Below are 18,947 nucleotides of genomic sequence, written 5' to 3' on the forward strand. Positions count from 1 at the left end.
CACCTGCAGAGGCTCCGCTGCTGCTGGGCAGAGGGGCGGGATTTCTGCCTGCCGAGCAGAAGACGAGCAGTAGACCGTGCAAAGGACCACTGGCCTTCCAGCCCCTCCTGCCCCAGCATCCCCCACACTCGCCTCTGTGCAAACCCTTGAAGGCATCGGATGCTGTTGAAACAAACAGAAACATCTGCCTCTGGATTTTTCTTGTCTTTTCCACCAAAGTGGGGGCAGCTGTTCAAACTCAGATTCATGGCTGAGCGTCCGTGCCAATTTGTGCCTGGAAACAGAGGCCCTCCGCCGTGAGCGAGAGGGACGGCCCTGCCGTTTTCCTGAGACCGGAATGCTTCCTTGGCAGCCAGTCTTCTAAAATTAGAGTGTCTCCAAGCACCAGATTAATTTCCTGAGCATTTGCCACGGCTGCTTCGTATAAATGGCCACTGAACCCCTGGTGATCCCTGGTCCCCAACATCTCAGCTGTTTTCAACCCTAAAGAGCCTTGGAATGTGGTGGTGGACTCTTACCTATTTCCAGTGTGTGGCTGCTCCTTAATTCCAACAATGCACAGCTCTCAGAAATCAGTGATATTTAAAACAGTTTGGGGAGCCTGGCCAGTGTGGCTCAGTGGTTGAGCATCAACCTATGAACCAGGAGGTCACGGTTCGATTCCCTGTCAGGGCACATGCCTGAGTTGCTGGCTCGATCCCCAGTGTGGGGAGTGCAGGAGGCAATCAATGATCCTCTCTCATCATTGATGTTTCTATCTCTCTCTTTCTCTCCCTTCCTCTCTGAAGTCAATAAAAATATATTTTAAAAATAATGATACATAAAATAAAACAGTTGGGGGAGAGAGAGTTCCCTAGTTAACATGTGAAAGTACAATTGTGCCCAAGAGAAAAGGCCACCATTGATTCTACCTTCCACTCCACCTTCAACCCTCAGGATTGCCCTTAGCTAAAGTGGAGCTGGATTCTCATGGTGGCCCTAGGGAAGGCTCTGTCCCTTTCCTGATCTGACGGGGAGGCAAAGAGAAGGCATGGAAGGAAAAGCCTACCACTAATTATAATATTTGCGATAGCCAAAATCATAGCCGCACAAGCAGGTGCTGCTACCTGCTGAGCATTTGCAGTGTTCCGAGCTCTGGGCTAAAATCTTTGCCTTTGTCACTTCATTTAACCCTTCTGGCATCTGATGACGTATTATCATCAGCCCTGTTAGGTTACTCACTCAACAAACATTTAGTGTCTGTTATGTGCCAACCGTTCTTCTCGACACTGAGGTGTCTCACTGAATAAAGGCGCACAAATCCCAGCCTTGCAGCAGGTTGTATTCTGTTGGGAGGGACAATAAATAAGATGAATTCGCGAGATGTATCATTTTACTAACGGGGTGAGAGGTGAGTCGACCAGCTCGAGGTGACACAGACAGCAAGAACCAGGTTGTAATCCCAAAACTCTCTGACTCCGCACAAGGTTAAGGTTTTCTCTTGATCCAGAAAAGACTTCCCTCGGGGGGTTAATCCAGGACGCAGCAGCTCTCCTCATGGTCTCTGACAGCGAGCAGGAGCAGCTCGCTTCTCTCGCTCTCCTTGTCATCCGTCTTCATTTCCATGCAGCCTGGTTTGTGTTTGCGCTTGCATTTCCATCGGGGCAGGGTGCTGGCCTCTCCGCTGTTCCCGGGTGTGCTTGATGCTGAATGTTAACATGCTGCTTCTCTTTCCATACCCCTTCCACAGCATTAGGCACTTCTTTCTACCTCCAAATTGCCGCACGCGGCAGAACATTTCTTGATGCTTTTTTAGAAAAGCCTTTTATGGTAATTATAGCTTTCTTCAGGCGCATTTATGCTCCCCTTTTTACTGTGCTGTAGACGTTATTTTGCTCATGCCTAATTTTTGTTAAGCCAAAAAGCCTGCCTACGTAGTAAGTATGTCGATGGAGGGGTTGTTTTTTTTTTTTTTTTTTCGGGGATGGAGGAGGGGTCAGGTTGTTTGTGGTTTTTTTAGTATTTGAAATTTTATGTGTAAAGAAGCCTTGGAAACTATTTCATGTCTACTCTGCCAAAGGCATTGGAGATGCAGGTTTCAGTCAGAAGTCATCCGTTCATTCATCCCACTGACTCTTGAATACTAGTAATCCAAGAGTAAATGAGGCAGATGCGGTCCTTGTCCAGACAGGGTTACATCATAACAGGAGTGCCCAGGGCCGTTGTTCAGTTGTACACTGCACAGTTCTAGGGGCACAGTTCAAATTGTAGTTAATAATGCTGTGAACATTTATTACAACAATTTTCCAACAGATGACAGTAAAGTGCCTTAAGGGAGGGCCCCTACATGAGCTAACAAGTATCAAGGAGGTACCAGACCATCGCCATACATTGTGGTGGTTGGGATAACATAGGATAGGGTAAAGGTACCTGACAGGTGTAGCCAGTCTGGATTTGGGAGCTTTGGAAAGACTTCCTGGAGGTGAATTCTGAGCGGGAATCAGAAGGATGGGTTGAAGTTGGGCAGATGAGGAAAGGAAAAAAGAAATCGGGCCAATGGCTTCCATTGGACCAAAGCCTAAAGGGATACTGAGATAGGCTGACATGGTGAGAACCGGGTCATATAAAATTTTAAGGCAGGTTAAGGATTTCAGACTTCACCCTGAGGTCAGTGGAAAGCTGTAGAATTGTTCCAAGAGTGTCAGGAATAGAGAGAAATGGGTCATAGTGCAAGACGGGAGGCAGAGAGACCAGGTAGGAAGTTTGACAAGAGTTCAGGGCAGCGGTTCTCAACCTGTGGGTCGCGATCCCTTTGGCGGTCGAACGACCCTTTCACAGGGGTCGCCTAAGACCATCCTGCATATCAGATATTTACATTACGATTCATGACAGTAGCAACATTACAGTTATGAAGTAGCAACGAAAATAATTTTATGGTTGGGTCACAACATGAGGAACTGAATTTAAAGGGCCAGAAAGTTGAGAACCACTGGTCCAGTGCAATGTTGAGCATAGCTTGGGTTAACGTAGTGGCAGTAGGGATGGGGGTGGAGGGCAGGTTCCAGAGACATTTAGAAGGAAGGACAGGTAGGACTTGTTATAGCTAAGAGGAAGATTAGGCAGGACTCAGTTGTTGCCTAAATACCTGAGGTGAGCGAGCTGGTGGGAGGGAGGGTGGAAAAGGAGAATGACTCCGAGGTTTCAGTCTTGGGCAGTGGGTACATAGAGGTACCATTCATTGATCAAGGGATCAGAGTTTGTGGGGGGAGGGAGACAAAGGAGCTGAATTCCATTTAGTTTGAGATGCTTGTGAGTGAACAGATGGAGATGTTGAGATGCAAGTTGGAGTCCAGGTCTGGAGTTGAAAATTCAGGAGTCATCTGAATATAAGGGAGTGTTTAGATTTGTTTGTTTTTAGTCCCAAATTTCTGCCATGGCCAGTTTGGTTCAGTGGTTAGAGCGTCAGACCACAGACAGAAGGGTCATGGGTTCAATTCCTGTCAAGGGCATGTACCTCAGTTGCAACTCTAATTTTTGCTAAGGCAAAAAGCCTGCCTATGGTAACTGTGCCAACGGATTTTCATTCCTAGTGGTTGGAATTTTGTGTGTAGAAAGTGTTGGAAACTGTTCCATTTCCACTCTGCCAAAGGCATCGGAAGTGTGACAGAATGAGCCCAAGATATCACTGATGCCCTTGAAAGTTCTCCCTGGAAGGTAGACTTTGACTTTGAGAAGGAGGCCATGCTATCTCCTCAGGACTCTCAGGAGAGTCTATAGGTGAGGGCCAGGCTGAAATAATCCAGGACTACTGACTGCTTTCCATTCATTCAGGTGCCCACTATGTGTGTGGCATGAGGCCAGGCCCTGGGATCCAACAGCAAACAGGAAGCCTCGGGGCCTCCGGTAGCTTCAGGTCTGGGGCAGGGCTTCTCAGCCTCCGCACTTTTGGCATCTGGGGCTGGATCCGTCTTCGTTATGGAAACTCACCTGTGCATTGTAGGATGCTGAGCAGTGGCATCTTTCCCAGGTGTGATCATTAAAAATGTCCCCAGCCTTAGCTGGCTTGGCTCAGTGGATAGAGTGTTGGCCTGTGGGCCAAAGGGTCCCGGGTTCGATTCCGGTCAAGGGCACATACCTTGGTTGCAGACTCCTTGCGCCCTGGCCCTGGTCGGAGGCAACCAATCGATGTTTCCCTCACATCGATGTTTCTCTCTTCCACTCTCCCTAAAAACCAATGGAAAAATATCCTCGGGTGAGGATTAACAACAGCAACAGGAAGAAAAAAAAGTCTCCAGACATTGCCAAATGCCCCCGGAGGGAACGATGGGGGACACAGTTGCCTCAGTGGAGAATTATTGATCGAGGCTCATGAGAGATGAAGTCTCCAGACAGCCAGCTCTCTGGCTGCACAAAGAACTAAACACCTGTGCCCTGAAGCATTCTGCATCATGGTCTTGGAGATGGGCACTCAGGGAGTCAGCAATGCTAGCCTGAAAGCCAGAAGTCTCCTACAGGAGCCCTCCTGGATGCCAAGTAGGAGCCCATAGGCCCAGTCCAACTCCAGTGACAGGATCTTCCCCAGGGAAAAGCCAGCATCCGATAACCCATTTGCCCTCCAGACTAATTGCTCCCTACATTTGTTTTCCCTTAAGCAGAAGCTGGCTTTGCACTTTAAAGACACAATGCATCGCAGCATCCTCAGAAGGCCACCAGCAAAATGAACTTGTGCTGGGGGTAGCTTGGGGTTGCTTAGCAACGCCACGCACCTACCAAGGCTGCTTTCTTCCTCTTCAAGCTAAAAGCAAAGTCCTGTCCATTAATTCCCAGCTGCCCCGAAACTTCTCAGAGATTTGCCAGCTTCCTACTGTTCGTGTTTTCATCTTCCTCATAGGATGTGGAGAAAACCCGCTACTGTGGTCTGTTTATCTCACTTCAGTTGGTCGGGAAGGAGAAAAAAAAATGAAGAGAGAAAGAGAAGGGGGGGTGGGGAGCCTCATTCAATCTAGGAGCATACCTATTTTGAGTGCATATCTCTGACTGGCACGCTAGTGTTCTTTGCAAATTTAAATTGTATATAGTGGACGTGGGTTTCCTACAGAATAAGGCTTCTCTTGAGACTTTGGGCATGATTTTAGTCAAACATGAGACCTCGAAGTAGCTGAATAGCAAAGCCCATATAATAGATGGCACGCTGAGCAAATGTAGGTGGGTCTGTCATTTAGTGTCCTCTCTGAGATCCGCTCCCCAAAACTCGACTGGTGGAAATTGTACAGCTGGAGGTGGCTGGCGGTGGCTGGAGGTTGGAGGTATTCTCTTTTCCTGGAGGACCTGGGAAATGTCCCTAGGGCTTTTCCTCCGGAGTTCCCTTTTGCTCCTGCAAAAACGTCTGTGTCATTTCTCTGAAAGTGGGGGTGGCTTCCCCTCCGGGCATTGTCAGGGAGTGTGTCCCAGGTGTTCCAGGCTGGACCACGGTCACTTCCTTGGTCAGGAAGGAATGGACATGTGAATCTGGGCTTTGCGAGGGCCGTGCAAACACGGTGCTTCGTGTGCACGCTGGATCCGGTGCAGGTTGTGCAGCAATAAGAAAACAGGTTCCCCAGGACCTTCTTTCTCCTCTCAAGACGCTGCAGCCTCCTTAAAGACATGCCCACACGGAGCTTCTCCTCTGGCTCACCCTGCTCTCTCAGACCTGACCCAGGCTGCAGGGGAAAGGATGGGAGAGAAGCAGCACTGAGGAGTAAAACTTCTTAGAGAAGTAAATTTCAGACCCTCCAGACCTTTCCACTTAGGAGGAGTCCTTTAAATTCCCACCACTGCCACATGCCCCCTTTTGGTTTCCTGGCATTCTCATGTAGGGTACTGGAGAGGAGAGAGAAACAATGCCGGGGGAGGCCTCTGGAATGCTTCCGATTCAGAAGATTTGGGCCAGAAAGGCTTCAAATCAATTACCTCCATCATTTCAAAGCTCTTGATCCCTCTGCCATGACCCAATCCACCCTACACTTTGTGTGGTTTAAAAAGAGCTCTAGCTGATTTGGCTCCATGGATAGATGAAGGACTGAAGGGTCCTGGGTTGGATTCTGGTCAAGGACACGTACCTCATGTGCAAGGCAACCAATCGATGTGTCTCTCTTGCCTCTCTCTCTCTCCTTCTCACTCTCTCCATAAAAATCAATGGAAAAATATTGCCAGGTAAGGATTAACAAAAAGAGAGAGATCAGGAGGGAGAGAGAGAGAGAGAGAGAAATGGAGATAGAGATGTCAGCAGATGGAGAGATAGAATTAGAGAGACAGAGAGATGCAGGAAAGTTAACTTCCTAGGGGCAGTGAAATTAATGGTCATTTGGGATATATAAATGAAATAAGCAAACGAACCTAGATTACGACTGTAAATTTACTAGGAGTCACTGCATTGTACACTTAAAACAGGTACATTTTATGGTATGGAAATTATGCCTCAATAAAGCTGCTAAAAGAAAGAAAATTTTTTTAAAAAGAAAACTTATCTGGGAATTCTTGCCAGCAAGTGGGTTTTGTGAGTGTGGCCACATCCTACCGATTCTGTGCGGCTCTCCGCATCTTATAAAGGGCGACAGGGCCACGAGGGAGAGGTCCCTTCTCACTATCGCACCCCCGCCCTTCTTCTTTCTTCATTCAGGCTCTGCATGCGGAGGCTCAGGTCAGGACAGTGTATCTGCCCTTGGTCTGGGTGCTGGAGCAATTAGGGAATTAGGTAGGCTGCTGATTTCACACATCCCCCCCCTATCGCCCCCCAAAAAAAAATAAAAAGAAAAGAAAACCACAAAATAAGCATTACTTGCACCCCACTGCCTCCCCCAGGCACATGTCCATTCCTCCCTCCGTCTTGTCCTTTGTCACCTTCTCCTACCGCAGCCCTCAGGTCCTGCAGTGTTTTTAAGTCAGGCCATAAGTAGGTTGAGTGATAAGCAGCCAACATTTTAAAGTGCCCCTGGAAACTAAATATTACAAAACAGTGCAAATAGCCCAGCAGAACCATCCAGTTCTTAGCCATCAGAAACCCATGATAATCACATATAAGTTTATCTTTAAAATTTTGAAAGACAGGGGGCACTTTGGCTCCTTCCTGGGTTGATAGGGAATTTTCTCTCTTCTACAGAAGACATGTCTAAAAACAGGAAAAAAAAAAATACATGTTTTTTTGAGGTAGCATCTGTCCTGAGCCAGTGGCTGGAAATAACAGCCTCGTTAGTCCTATCATAAGCTCAGAGCTAGTTTAGTTTTCTGGACTGCTCCCCACTTTGGGAAGGTTGCCTCAGTCCCCTACACACAGGTCAGTGTCATTGGGGCTCCCCTGCATCTGGGACCCCACTTCGTCTTGCACCTGCATGCATTGCCTGCTTCCCTGACTCCCAGACAGACACAGCCCCACTCTGAGACTGGCCCAGCGGCTGCCTGTGACCTTGCTCCCCCTTTGCATGGCTCCCCTGCTGCCCTAGCGCGGCCTCACGTCCCTTTTTCTCATCCTCTCCGTTTCTCCAACCAGATGGCTGCCCCGATCTGTGCAACGGCAATGGGAGATGCACACTGGGTCAGAACAGCTGGCAGTGTGTCTGCCAGACCGGCTGGAGAGGGCCCGGATGCAACGTTGCCATGGAAACCTCCTGTGCTGATAACAAGGATAATGAGGGAGGTGAGCAAGCGTCTTCTAATTCCCAGCCCCTCAAGAACAGAGCATGGCATCTATATGGTCGTCACGAGTCATTTTTCCTGAAAGATCTCCCCTATACTATTGTCAGATGTTGTCGTGACATTTCCTTTGAAGCAACGCAGTGTCCTCGGGCCAATGGGGGCTCCTAGAGACTTGGGCTGCAGGCGCCGGGGTTTGATGCAGCTTTGGATTCTCAAGTACACGTGGCACAGAAAGGTGGCTGGGCCCAGGCTCTGCCTTTGAGTAACCCGTCCTGCCAGGCCCTTCAGGCCTGGGAGTTGCAAATACATCTCTGCCGCTGAAAATTAAATGCGCCTCCCGCTGTGCTGAGCTGTCTAAGGGATGCAACCCTTCATGCAGCCCTAAGAGATGTTATTTCACAGATGAGGAAACCGAGGTCTAGAGAGCAGTTATGTATCTGTCTAAAGATAATTCAGACACAGCCCGGCCGGCGTGGCTCAGTGGTTGAGTGTTGACTGATGAACCAGAAGGTCACGGTTCAATTCCCAGTCAAGGCACATGTTTGGGTTGCAGGCTCGATCCCCAGTATGGGGCATGCAGGAGGCAGCCAATCAATGAGTCTCATCATTGGTGTTTCTATTTCTCTCTTCCTCTCTATTCCTCTCTCTGAAATCAATAATATAGATAGATAGAGAGAGAGATAACTCAGTCACTAATAGTAAAATTGGGGCCAAACCCAGCTCGGACTTCAGAGTCCACCTTCTAATCAGTGATTGACAGCCTGCTTTTGTACGAGTCTAAAAGCTGAAAATGGTTTTTACATTTTTAATAGTTGAGGGGGGGGGGGAGAATCTAAAGAATAAAATTTCATGACAAGTGAAGACGATGCGGAAATTACATCTGTGTCCATATGTAAAGTTTTATTGGGACATAGCCGTGCCTATCCAGCTATGTCTCAGCCATAGCTACTTTCGCCCCAGAGGTCAGCACTGAGTGGCCACATGGCTGACAAAACCTGAGCTATTTTTCTCTCGGGTGTTATTTTACTGGAAAAGTTCGCCGACCCCTGTTTTAACCTCTGAGCTGAATTTTCCTATAATTCCCTGATCGAGTGAGTGCTAAGATTCTGGGAGCAAATGGGGTTGTGGTAGAATATGGGCCACCTGAATTCCTGAGGATAGCATGCCATGTTCCGTGAACATAAGTACAGGTGTGGGATCCACCAAAATTGTTTCAGGTGTCAGAGGACCCATGCATCAATTATTGGATTTAACAAAGGTGTGTATGTCCTGCTCTGTGCAGATCACTGCGCTCTGGGGTGTCAGCCCCTGCCCAGGGGGTCAGCTCCAGGGGTGTCCAGAGTGAGGCACTGTCCCTCAGGGGAATGGCTGAGAGTGTGAGACACTCCATCTTTATAGTCCTCACCTTCTTACTAGACACTGTGCGTTTCCACAATCTGTTATTGCAGTTGCACACGTATGTAACTTGTACATAAACAAACGTACCTACACAGTAGGAGTGCACCAATCAGAAAAGGGCTTATAGTCCTGGCACAGCTCACAGAGCCCCATTCATTCATTTCCCTTCCTGAAACAGAGCCAAACAGAAGGCACTTACATTCATGTCTGAGTGAGGTGAGACACAACTACACAATGCATGTGTGTTTTTTCAAGGGTGAGAGTCCACATCGCACTGCTTTTCTTGTAGGGTTCCCTGATTTTTGCGCCTGGTCCCTGGCGATTTCACGGAGCCTAGTGGTTGCTAACAGACCAGCTCCTTCCTCTTCCAGAAAGAAGCTGCTCTGAGCTAGAAGCTAGAATCCGCACATGACGGAGGGGATTCAGCCTCCCGAGGAAGCCTTGCTCAGCCCCATCCCTCCCGGCCAGCCCTACCCCTGATCCAGGCTCCCACCAGGAGAAAACCAAAATCCCCAAGCGTAGAGCTGTTGGAGGCATGGTAGGCGCTTCCAGACTCCCCAGTGGGCACAGGTCAGGGTCCCTCCCAGGCGGTGGGCAGAGGCAGAGCCAGAGCGGCAGGCCACAAAAGCCAATGAGGCGGTGATTATGCTAAAGACAATGACGGCCTTGTTGTGGGAACCTCCCAAGGAAGTCATTAACCACACACACACAAAAAAACAGGCTCTGCACAGTGTTTATAAAAAGAAACTCCCAGCTAATTCAGAGTTGCTTGTGTCAGGTGAGATGCAGACACCCATTCTCTCTCACCTGGCAGAAGCAATTCACAATTAACTGAGTTCTTTTTTGGGAGGAGAGTCCTCTGTGCAGAGTATCCTTTTTATGGCTAATTACTTCCCGGGGAGGTGTGCTAAGCACTTCTCTGTTTATTGGTAAATATTAAAGTTACTCCTCATCTACTCCAGATCCAGTCCTGCAGCACGCTAATTAAGTCACTTGTTTGTGTTTGTTTTCGGGTGGGGGTAGGAGTTCTGCCCCGGGCTCTGTCCTGCTTGGGGACTTCTCAGAAGGGGCTCTCCGCGGGTTTTTAAACGTGCTGGTGGGTCAGAGCAGGCACCCTGCGAATGCCGCACCCCCTTCCTCCCAGCAGCTGCAAGGAACACATTTCCTACACACCTCATGATGGGGGAAATAGCAGAGCGCTCTTCCAAAGTGAGTTGGGAAAGACCAATCATTTTCCCATCTAGGAGCGCTTTTCGTTTTAAAAAATATATATCTCTCTCAGTTTAATGTGCTAGATAGCGATACAAATACGAATATGGAGATTGGAGCCCTGAACAGCCTTTTTCACCTGAGTTCCTCCGTGAGAGAGTGAAGAAACTCGAACTTACAGCAAAACCACCCACAGGGCTTGTGTGGACACAGATTGGCGAGCCCCAACCCCCAGGGTTTCTCACTCTCTTGGCCTGGGGTGGGAGGCCAGAATTTGAATTCCTAGTAAATTTCCGGGGGATGCCCACGCAGGTTCTTTGTGAGAACCACTGTCCTAAGACGTCCGTTATACGCCATGAACGAACTCCTCCCCATGCTTCTAGAATGGTACTAGCCAAGTGCCTTCCTTGGACGACGTGAGAAAACGTTCAGATCTTTTCAGTAGCCTGAGGTGCTCAGAGGAGAAACCCTGTTGCCTTGGAATAGCCCACAAAAGCAACGCATGTGGCTTCCCTACCTCCTGACTCCCGTCACTTTCAACATCTCGCAACGCCCCAGCCATGCGACGGCTGACTTAACCTCAGGGAGCCCTGGCTGCTCCCCGGAAGGGCCGAGCTTTACCTGCCGTGGCCCCGAAGAAAGAAGTAGAAACGGTTCAGACACGCCGGCCAGCAGACCGCCTTTTTAGCAGTGAGACGTCTCCACGTGCACTGCTCACCCCAATTTGAAAAAGAAGAGACTCCGAGAAATATTTTTGCTTACAAAAGACAAACACCAGCTCATTAAAGTCTGAGCAAGCACACAACATGTGCAGCAAGTGACAGGTGAATAATATTTAATTATCACCGCCAAGACGGAGGTGTGAGCTTCGGTTCCTTGCCGCCAGGGGTAGGAGAGAGGGTGTGGATGTCCTCTAAAAGTGGGAGCCGGGAGGTGCGGAGGTGTTGTTAGACTATCTTGCCTGGAATGACAGTCTTTACTCCTTCCCTACACCCTTTATCACCCCGAACTCAGTGTCAGGAGCCCCAGCCCTCTGTCTATGCAAAGCCCAACTCCTATCACTTGAAGCCAGCCTGGGGCAGAGGCTTGGGGGTGGAGCGGGGAGGAGAAAGCCCTTCCTAAGCTGAGCCTGTCCACAGGTCACCTTTGCATCAGGTACCTCCTTCCTACACTCGGGGCTGTCGTTGTTCCCCTCTGTTCTGCTTCAAGACAGCCCTGAAGTTACACCTCTTCTTCCTTCTCCTGTCACTTCCTTGGTTTCAGATTCAGTGACACTAACATCAGAGGGTTAAGAGCCTGGGGTCAGGAGGCAGTCTTTATGTCCTACTTTTATAAGTCATGATACTCCTCAAAGCCTCAGTTTTCCTGTCTATAAAATGGGCTTCACGGTGCCTCCTCCATTAGTGGGCAGGTGTGACGTCTCCGCGAGAAAGTGCATGCAATACATTTTACAAGTGCCTGGCTCAGAGGGTACTTGTTGGCTGCTGCTAGCTTTCACCTCATTTGTATTAATGTTACTTTGTAGAACAAATGCTAAATCCACATAGATGGAGCTCAACCAACAAGTGTTCCCACAGCACATAACCCCTGAGGTTCTAACTAGGGCTCGTCACACTTTGGTGTTGCATAACCACGCTGGAGAGCTGATTTAAAATTTAGATTTCCAGGCCCTCGCCTTTCAGGTTCCTATTAATTAAGTCACATATGGGATCCAGGAATCCGCATTTTGACCAGGCACCCAGAGAATTCCTAGGTACATGGTCTGCAGATCGTGTTTTGAAAAAATCTTGTTTAAACAATGGTTTCCCCATGGTTTGCTGACCCAGCCCAATATCACAGTACCTACGCCCCAAACACCTACCCCCAGAATTCCCAGGACACAGGAGTGATGTGAGAAAAGGGGAATTTTATTTCAAGAAGAAATGAGCAATTGAAAAAACTGTGAACATATTTTCATGTTTACTTCCTGAGTGAATAACTTTAGTATACATTAAAAGTGCTCTGGATTCCTAGTTGGAGAGGTGACTGATGTTTGTTTCTGAATTTAAAAAGTGTCATTAAGTGTGAATCCATCCATTCATCCATCCATCATTAGCCATTCATGGTTTAGCAAACATTTGTTGAATGTTTACTAAATGTTAGACTTTGGAAATACTAAGACAAATACCACACGTGTCCACAAAGAGCTCACATCCCTCTAAAAAGATAAGATGTATAAACATGTTATTATTATTATTTGAATCCTGTGTGTGAGGCGTGATGGGCATGAAGCACCTTAGTGCAGTAGGAGTGTAGGGAATCGAGGGTCGTGGAGTGGGGTGTCAGCCGCAGGACAGGAGACAAGGCCCGTCACAGTGGTGAGCCCAGCGTCTTCAGCCTGCCTCCCTAGAGGTCCCTCTAAACCTCAGACCTGTGTGAACAGTAATCCATGGTGAGGACCCTCTGCCCACCAACAGCTTTCACATTTCTCTCCCTGAACTAAGGACTCAGAACAGCGTTTCCCAGCCCACCTCCATCTGCGAGGCCTGATTCCTTGTTCTCCCAAGGAAGCTGCCTTGGGTGAAGAGATGAGGATGATGGCCTGCGCTCCGCGCACTCCAGCCAGGTCTAAATGAGGAGGAATAACACTGGCGTCTGTCCAAAGCACTTGGAACAGACAAAACCCTCCCCTTGCCCACTGCCTCCTCCCTCCCCTCCCCATCCCATAACCATCCAAATTGGTTTGACATGATTCAGGGATGCTATTCCGGCATTTATCTCAATTGTTAATTAATACCTCACCTTGTCGGTGCATTGAGCAGAGCCAAGCTCGGGACTTCAGGGACTCCGGAAGAGTTATGGTTCTCAAGTCCAAATAGTCTCGTTTCTTCGTACAGTGAGAGATAAAGCTTGGTGGACCCATTGTAAATGCCTTGATTAATGTGTGCAAATCATGTTGATGGATTGGTAGGGAGGGGGACAGCTTAAAAGTGCAGCAGTGCTCTATTAATTGGGTTGGATTGAGGATTCCCCTTGCAGTCCAAAGACCTGTGGCAAATGTAGCTGGAGCCATAAACAGAGTCCCCGATTAGCTCCCCGAGAGGAAAGCAATATATCTAATGCTTCAGAAGAGAACTTGGCCCCGAGGCCACTGCCAGCTGGCCAGGCGCTGGTCTCTCTTCTTTGGGAGGCAGCAGAACGAACCCCACCTGAAATCCTAGTGGGCCACATGGTAACAGGGCGCTGAAAGTGTTCAGGATCTTTCCATTGAAAGTAGATCTTCGACTTTCTGGGCATATTTGAGTAGAGAGCCTTCTGTTTAGGAAAGTAAGGACTGGAGTTCAGTTTTCTTTTATTCTATTGAGGTTAACAAAAAATGATAGAATCCATGTTTTTGCATATAAAAACTATCACCAGTAAGATTTTTGAGGGCTGGCATGGACCGAGCACTGTGCCGGGCTTAGTACCGACCTGGGTACAGGGAACAGACAGCCATGGGTCTCTCTACAGCGGCTCCACCCTCACCCTCTCTTCCTCCCCATGGCATCCAGAGGGGGGGATTTAAGTTGTAAATCAGATCATGCCCTCAAATCATTTCTCATGTAGTTAGAGTCAAGATCAAATGTTTCCCCTTGGCCTAGAGGACCTGCGATGAGCATCCTCTGCCTTCTCTCTCATGACCCCCACCCCCACCGCAGCTCTGCTCACTCGCTCTGGCCCGCATCTCCCTCCTGCAGGTGCTAAGCTTATGCTACCATCAGAAATGCTCTGACCTTGGCATTCTGTGTGACTGGCTCCCTCTGGTCACTCTCAGTTCTCAGCTCAAACATAGGCTCCCCGAAGAGGCTGTCTTCACCTCTGAAGTCTCCCTCTGCCTCTCCCCGGTCTCAGCAACGTCACACTCCTAACTCAGTCCCTCTGTCTGTCTCGTATGTTGTCTGTGTCTTCACACTAGACGTCAGTCTGGGAGTCTATTTCATCTTAGGTTTTCCATCTCACAGATAAGGAATCAGAGGGTTAAGAAGGTAACATGCAAAGTAGGCTTTTTAGCTAACCACTAGGATGGACTGCGTGTCCACATGAAAGCCAACTTCTCATTTCTCCTAAAGCGAAGAAAATTCGGGGCCTGTTTCCGAAGAAGGGTCAAACCAGTTCCGCATCGGTGGTGTTGCCAAGAGGCCTCAGAGAGAGTCCCCTAGATTATAAGACTTTCCCATTGAAAATCGCTTCCCAGTAAATGTAGTTGGCCATGGAATTTGTTCATAAAAAACTGAAAAGTGTTTAAAGTTTATGAGTTTACCTAATGTGGCACCTTCAGTTTTTTTCTAATCAAGTCTTTAGTAGTTTAAATGGTTATTCAGTGTCTCTTAAGGGATTATATTATCCCCTGATTAGATAACAAATCAAATATTCATCATACAATTATGATTCAAATGCACAATCTATTAAAAAATGTTAATAATTTAAATCACTATGGACTTATTTTAGGGAATTAAAGGATCAACACACAGGCTTAGCTGGTGGCCAAGAGGTAACATTTATATCATTAAGGTGCTTTGCCTTGGCTGGAGAAACTGCCTAGGTTGTAACAAGTACTCTCTTAGTTTCTGTGACCAGCACTGAAATTCCAGGCAGGTTTGCTCTCTAGGGCAGCAGTCGCCACCTGGTGACCCGCGGACCACTGTTGGTCCATGAGGTCCAAAAGGTTGGCGACCACTGCTCTAGGGGACATTGGCAATGACTGGAGATATTTTATGAGTCACTAAAGGGAGGTCAGGAGAAGGTACTACTGGAAGCTAGCAGGTGGAGGCCCAAGAGGCTGCTAAATATTTGATATGCAGGGGGCAGCCCCCATAACAAAGAATGACCCGGCCCAAAGGTCAACCAGGCCAAGGTCGAGAAAACTGGAGTAGACATTAACATCATCCAAGAACAAACGTGAGGGTCCGGGTGGTCCCAGAACAGGGAGTGTCCTCTGACTTCATGTCAAAGGACATGAGGTCATGAAGCATGGGGCACCTACAAGAGGCCAGGCCTGTGCTGCGACTCCACCCACATTGCTCAAATAAATCAGGACAAGAGCTCACAAGAGCCCTAAGAGCCTTCTTAGATCCTTTACATAGAAGCAGAAACCACGGTGCAGAGGTTTATCCAAGTCCCTCCACTAAAACACAGCCACACCCGCACTCAGAACCCAGGTCCAGTGCCCCCTGGTGGGCCCTTCCCAGCCCCTGAGTGTCGAGCCCGGAATCAGGCAAGGCAGACCAGAGTGCTCAGCACCCTTGGGCCCCTCAGAAATGCGAAGTCTGCAGCATTCTGAAAAGCAGCATTGGCCTGAGCTTTTTCCCCGGTTTTGGGGAATGCGTTTTTGCCGCAAAGTGCTTACACACCGGAATGCCCGGGGCTGGCAGGAGCAGTCGCGCTTGAAATCGCCAGGCATTCTCCACGGCACAGCAAGAGCGGCTGCCCGTGGCCCATGCTTGTGTCTTTGACTTCCCATCTTCTCAGCCAAGAGTTCTGGGGGATTGGAGCGGGGCCAGCACTGTGTGGCCAAATGTGAATCCAAGAAAACCACAAGGTATCCCCCAAAGCTCTGTGCCCGTGCTTGCCTCTCTCCCCACTCACAACCAAGGCTGAACCTTTCCAAGGGAATCCCCTCCCTTTTCCAACCCTGGAGCTATGCCGGTATCAGTCTGCCCAGCCCGTTTTCTGGAGCCCAGTGACCACCACACTCAGGGACACTACCTCTTCCATTGATGGGGTCACGAGGTCCAGGATGTCAGATGCAGAAAGGCCAAAAGATAGAGTCCCCAGCAGCTACCATGCCCGGAAGGGAAAGAGACTTCTTCCAATAACAGAACAGGACAGGTCTGGGCTGGAGGCCTGGCTTCCTGGTTCTAAATTCAGTCCACTTTTCTCCATGCCACGCTGCCCACAAAGGGACCAGTCACCTCCCTGGCATCACTGCTTTGATCTGAGGTCTGTCTCCAAACCAGCACCTAGATGAGGATGAGTTGGGGTGCCTGTTCCCCTGAGAGTGACGCCTTCATTAAGGTGGCACCCTAGGTGAGCCTTACCCTCCTCACCCCAAGCCAGCCACACTCCGAAATCATTTATTCATTCGGCAAGTACATGCCAGGCCTCTACTCTGCGTGAATGAATGAGAGTCAAACAGGGCCCACAAAGAACCCGCAGACTGTTGGTGGTAAAACCAGCCATGTTCGTAGAACCCGTGGAAGAAGTAAGGCCAAGGGGCTAGGGCAGGCCAGGCCAGGGGCATCCAGGCTCCCGGCAGGTCAGGCTGCAGTTTTGAAAGCTACAGAGGAGTTAGATGAGGACAGAGGGCAGGGTTCTGTGGACAAAGAAAAGGGCCAAGGCACAGAGGCCAGACAGCAGTGGGTGTTTGGGGACCTCTGAGAAGTGGGGACCGCTAGGGCGTGTGGAATGTGCAGGGGGGTGCGGCAGGGGAGGCGGGTCTGGGCAGACAGGGCTGGTGCGCCGTGCTGGGCAGGGTGCAGTGTACTCCAAGGATGTGCTTTGCCTTCCTCCATTAGCTTCCTGGGCTCTAACATGGCAACCACCCCTCCTCCCTCAGCCAGACGGCTGGCATCTCTGCTTGAGTTGTTCCTAAACACACATGCGCACAGCAGGGAGAAAGAGTGGCCTTTCTTTGTGTCTCCTCCATGGCACGAGCGCATTCTCTCCCCGTGGGCAGAGGAGACAGCTCAGCAGTGCGGGAAAGAGGCTTTGGAGTCGGGTTCATGTCCCAGCTCCTCTACCAATTAGCAGGTCTCGCTCTCTCCGAGCCTCAGTTTCACCCTCTGTAAATGGGGCTAATAGTAGGATGCTGTGAGGTGGAGGTGATGCAAAACACGGTGGTTCCCCTAAGTGAGAATCACAGAGTGCTGGGCCTGCTCCCGGCATTTCTAACAAGTGCCCCGGGGATGCCCACACTGGAGAACCACTGACTCGCGCGGTGCATGCCACGTTGAGGGAACTCGAGTGCCGGCAGTGATTGCTCCAAGCATGGCAGCTCCAGGCCGCCTGCTGGGGACAGACAGGCCAGAAGCTCCATGCCCTGAGGCGGCGGCAGCTAGATTGGTGTGCGGACCCTGGGGACATCACCGGGCTCACTGAAGTCTCAGCTACAGAGATGTGGCTGTGGAGGGGGCTCAGGGCTCCAACCTCCCGGGTCCACCCTCCTCTTTCAAGAGCTTCAGGAACAAAGAAGTTATAGGCTGGGAGAGGGGGGTGGCAGCTGGTGCTGGGCTCTTTTCCTCAGTGGCATCACTGCTTCTCCCGTTTCCACTCAGGACAATGGTCGCCTTGGCCAGCAGCCGCTGCTATGCCCTTACCGCTGGGCTCCTCGGGCACTGGGGTTGGGCCAACTTGTGTAAATTCTGGCTCCGGTTCTTACAAAGAATCTAACGTGCCCAGGCCTCTGTTCCCTCATCTGTAAACGGAACAGCAGCACCAGCCTCATAGGCCTGTTGTGAGGTTGGACTAGAACATTCATAGCAGGTGCCCTAATGCCACTTGATTTCAATGGCAGCTCTAAGCATGAGTATCTCCCTCTATAATGTGACTCAGAAACTCTACAAACACACATTCCCCCCAATCAGCAGCTCAATCATCTCAGATTAACATCATCTCATCAGGACATTCCAACATGAGAAATCCATCTTTTGGTCTCTGTTCTAACCTATCGCCCTCCATCCCACACCCACCCGCCCTGGCATGGGTGGCTCACTGACAGGTCCTGTCTGGTCGGCATGGGGCTACAGAAATCTCTGCATTAATTGCTGACCTTTAGCAGCAGAGGATTCCATTTAAACCACAAAGAAACGGAGGAGCCAGCCAGTGGCTTGTCCACGGTCAGCAGCAATGCCCTCGTTTGGAAGCTCAGTCCTCCTCATTGTAAATGTCCTGCCCATTCTCCTCCCAGATCTGTTTTCTGAACGTAGTTGCATATCAGGTTTGCCAGGGAGTCCAAAGGGAAGTTCAGAGAGTCAGGACGGGAAAGGGGACTCACTCATAGAGCACCCAGCACAGGGAAGCAGATCCAGGGAGAATATTCCAGCCCCCCGGGACCCAGCCCCCTGAGTCTTGGCTCTCCGATGCACCACTCCAATGCCACCCCTTTCCGACTACCACCTGAGTGACCATCCCTGGGGTCTTCCACATGCTGCCCTGGTCTGTGAATTTTGCTGGGAAGATCTGTGGATGCTCCCTGTCTGGCCCCTCCTCCCTCTGTTCCTAACCCTTAAGGCCACGGTTCCTTAATGTCTTTCCATCTCCACCCAGAGTGTGCCACCAACCTCGCTGGGCCCTCCAGCTCCTATTTCACACAGAGCCGTCAGAAGAATCCTCCTAAAAGTCAGACCATGTCCCACCCCTGTTCACACCTTCCCAGGGCACCTCACCTCCCACAGGATGGCACCCAGGCTGCAACAGTGGCCACCTTTGCTGTGCATGAGAGGGTTCCTGCTTCCACTCTGATCTTATTTCTTCCCTCTAGCCCTCTCCCTCCCATTGCCCAACATGCACCATGTTATTGTTCCTGTAACTCACACAATACACCCCCACCCCCCTGGGTGTTTGTGCCTCTGTTACCACTGCCCAGAATGCTCTCCCCCTAGATATTCCCATGACTTGTTTTCTTGTTTCGTTTAGGTTTCTACCCAAGCATCACCTCTTCAGAAAGGCCATCC

The 18,947-nt window shown here is 49.8% G+C and overlaps 1 protein-coding gene across 5 annotated transcripts in view; it reads left to right on the forward strand.

Moving 5' to 3' along the window:
• Positions 1-18,947, forward strand: part of TENM2 (teneurin transmembrane protein 2) — a 402,968-nt gene that overhangs the window by 299,241 nt on the left and 84,780 nt on the right. For all 5 annotated transcript variants that reach the window (XM_059699131.1, XM_059699132.1, XM_059699134.1 and 2 more), the window contains one exon: positions 7,505-7,651. In XM_059699131.1, the coding sequence (XP_059555114.1) occupies positions 7,505-7,651 (147 nt within the window). The remainder of the gene's footprint in view (positions 1-7,504; positions 7,652-18,947) is intronic.

The sequence above is a fragment of the Myotis daubentonii genome, chromosome 5 (assembly GCF_963259705.1).
Source record: "Myotis daubentonii chromosome 5, mMyoDau2.1, whole genome shotgun sequence".
Taxonomy (NCBI): domain Eukaryota; kingdom Metazoa; phylum Chordata; class Mammalia; order Chiroptera; family Vespertilionidae; genus Myotis; species Myotis daubentonii.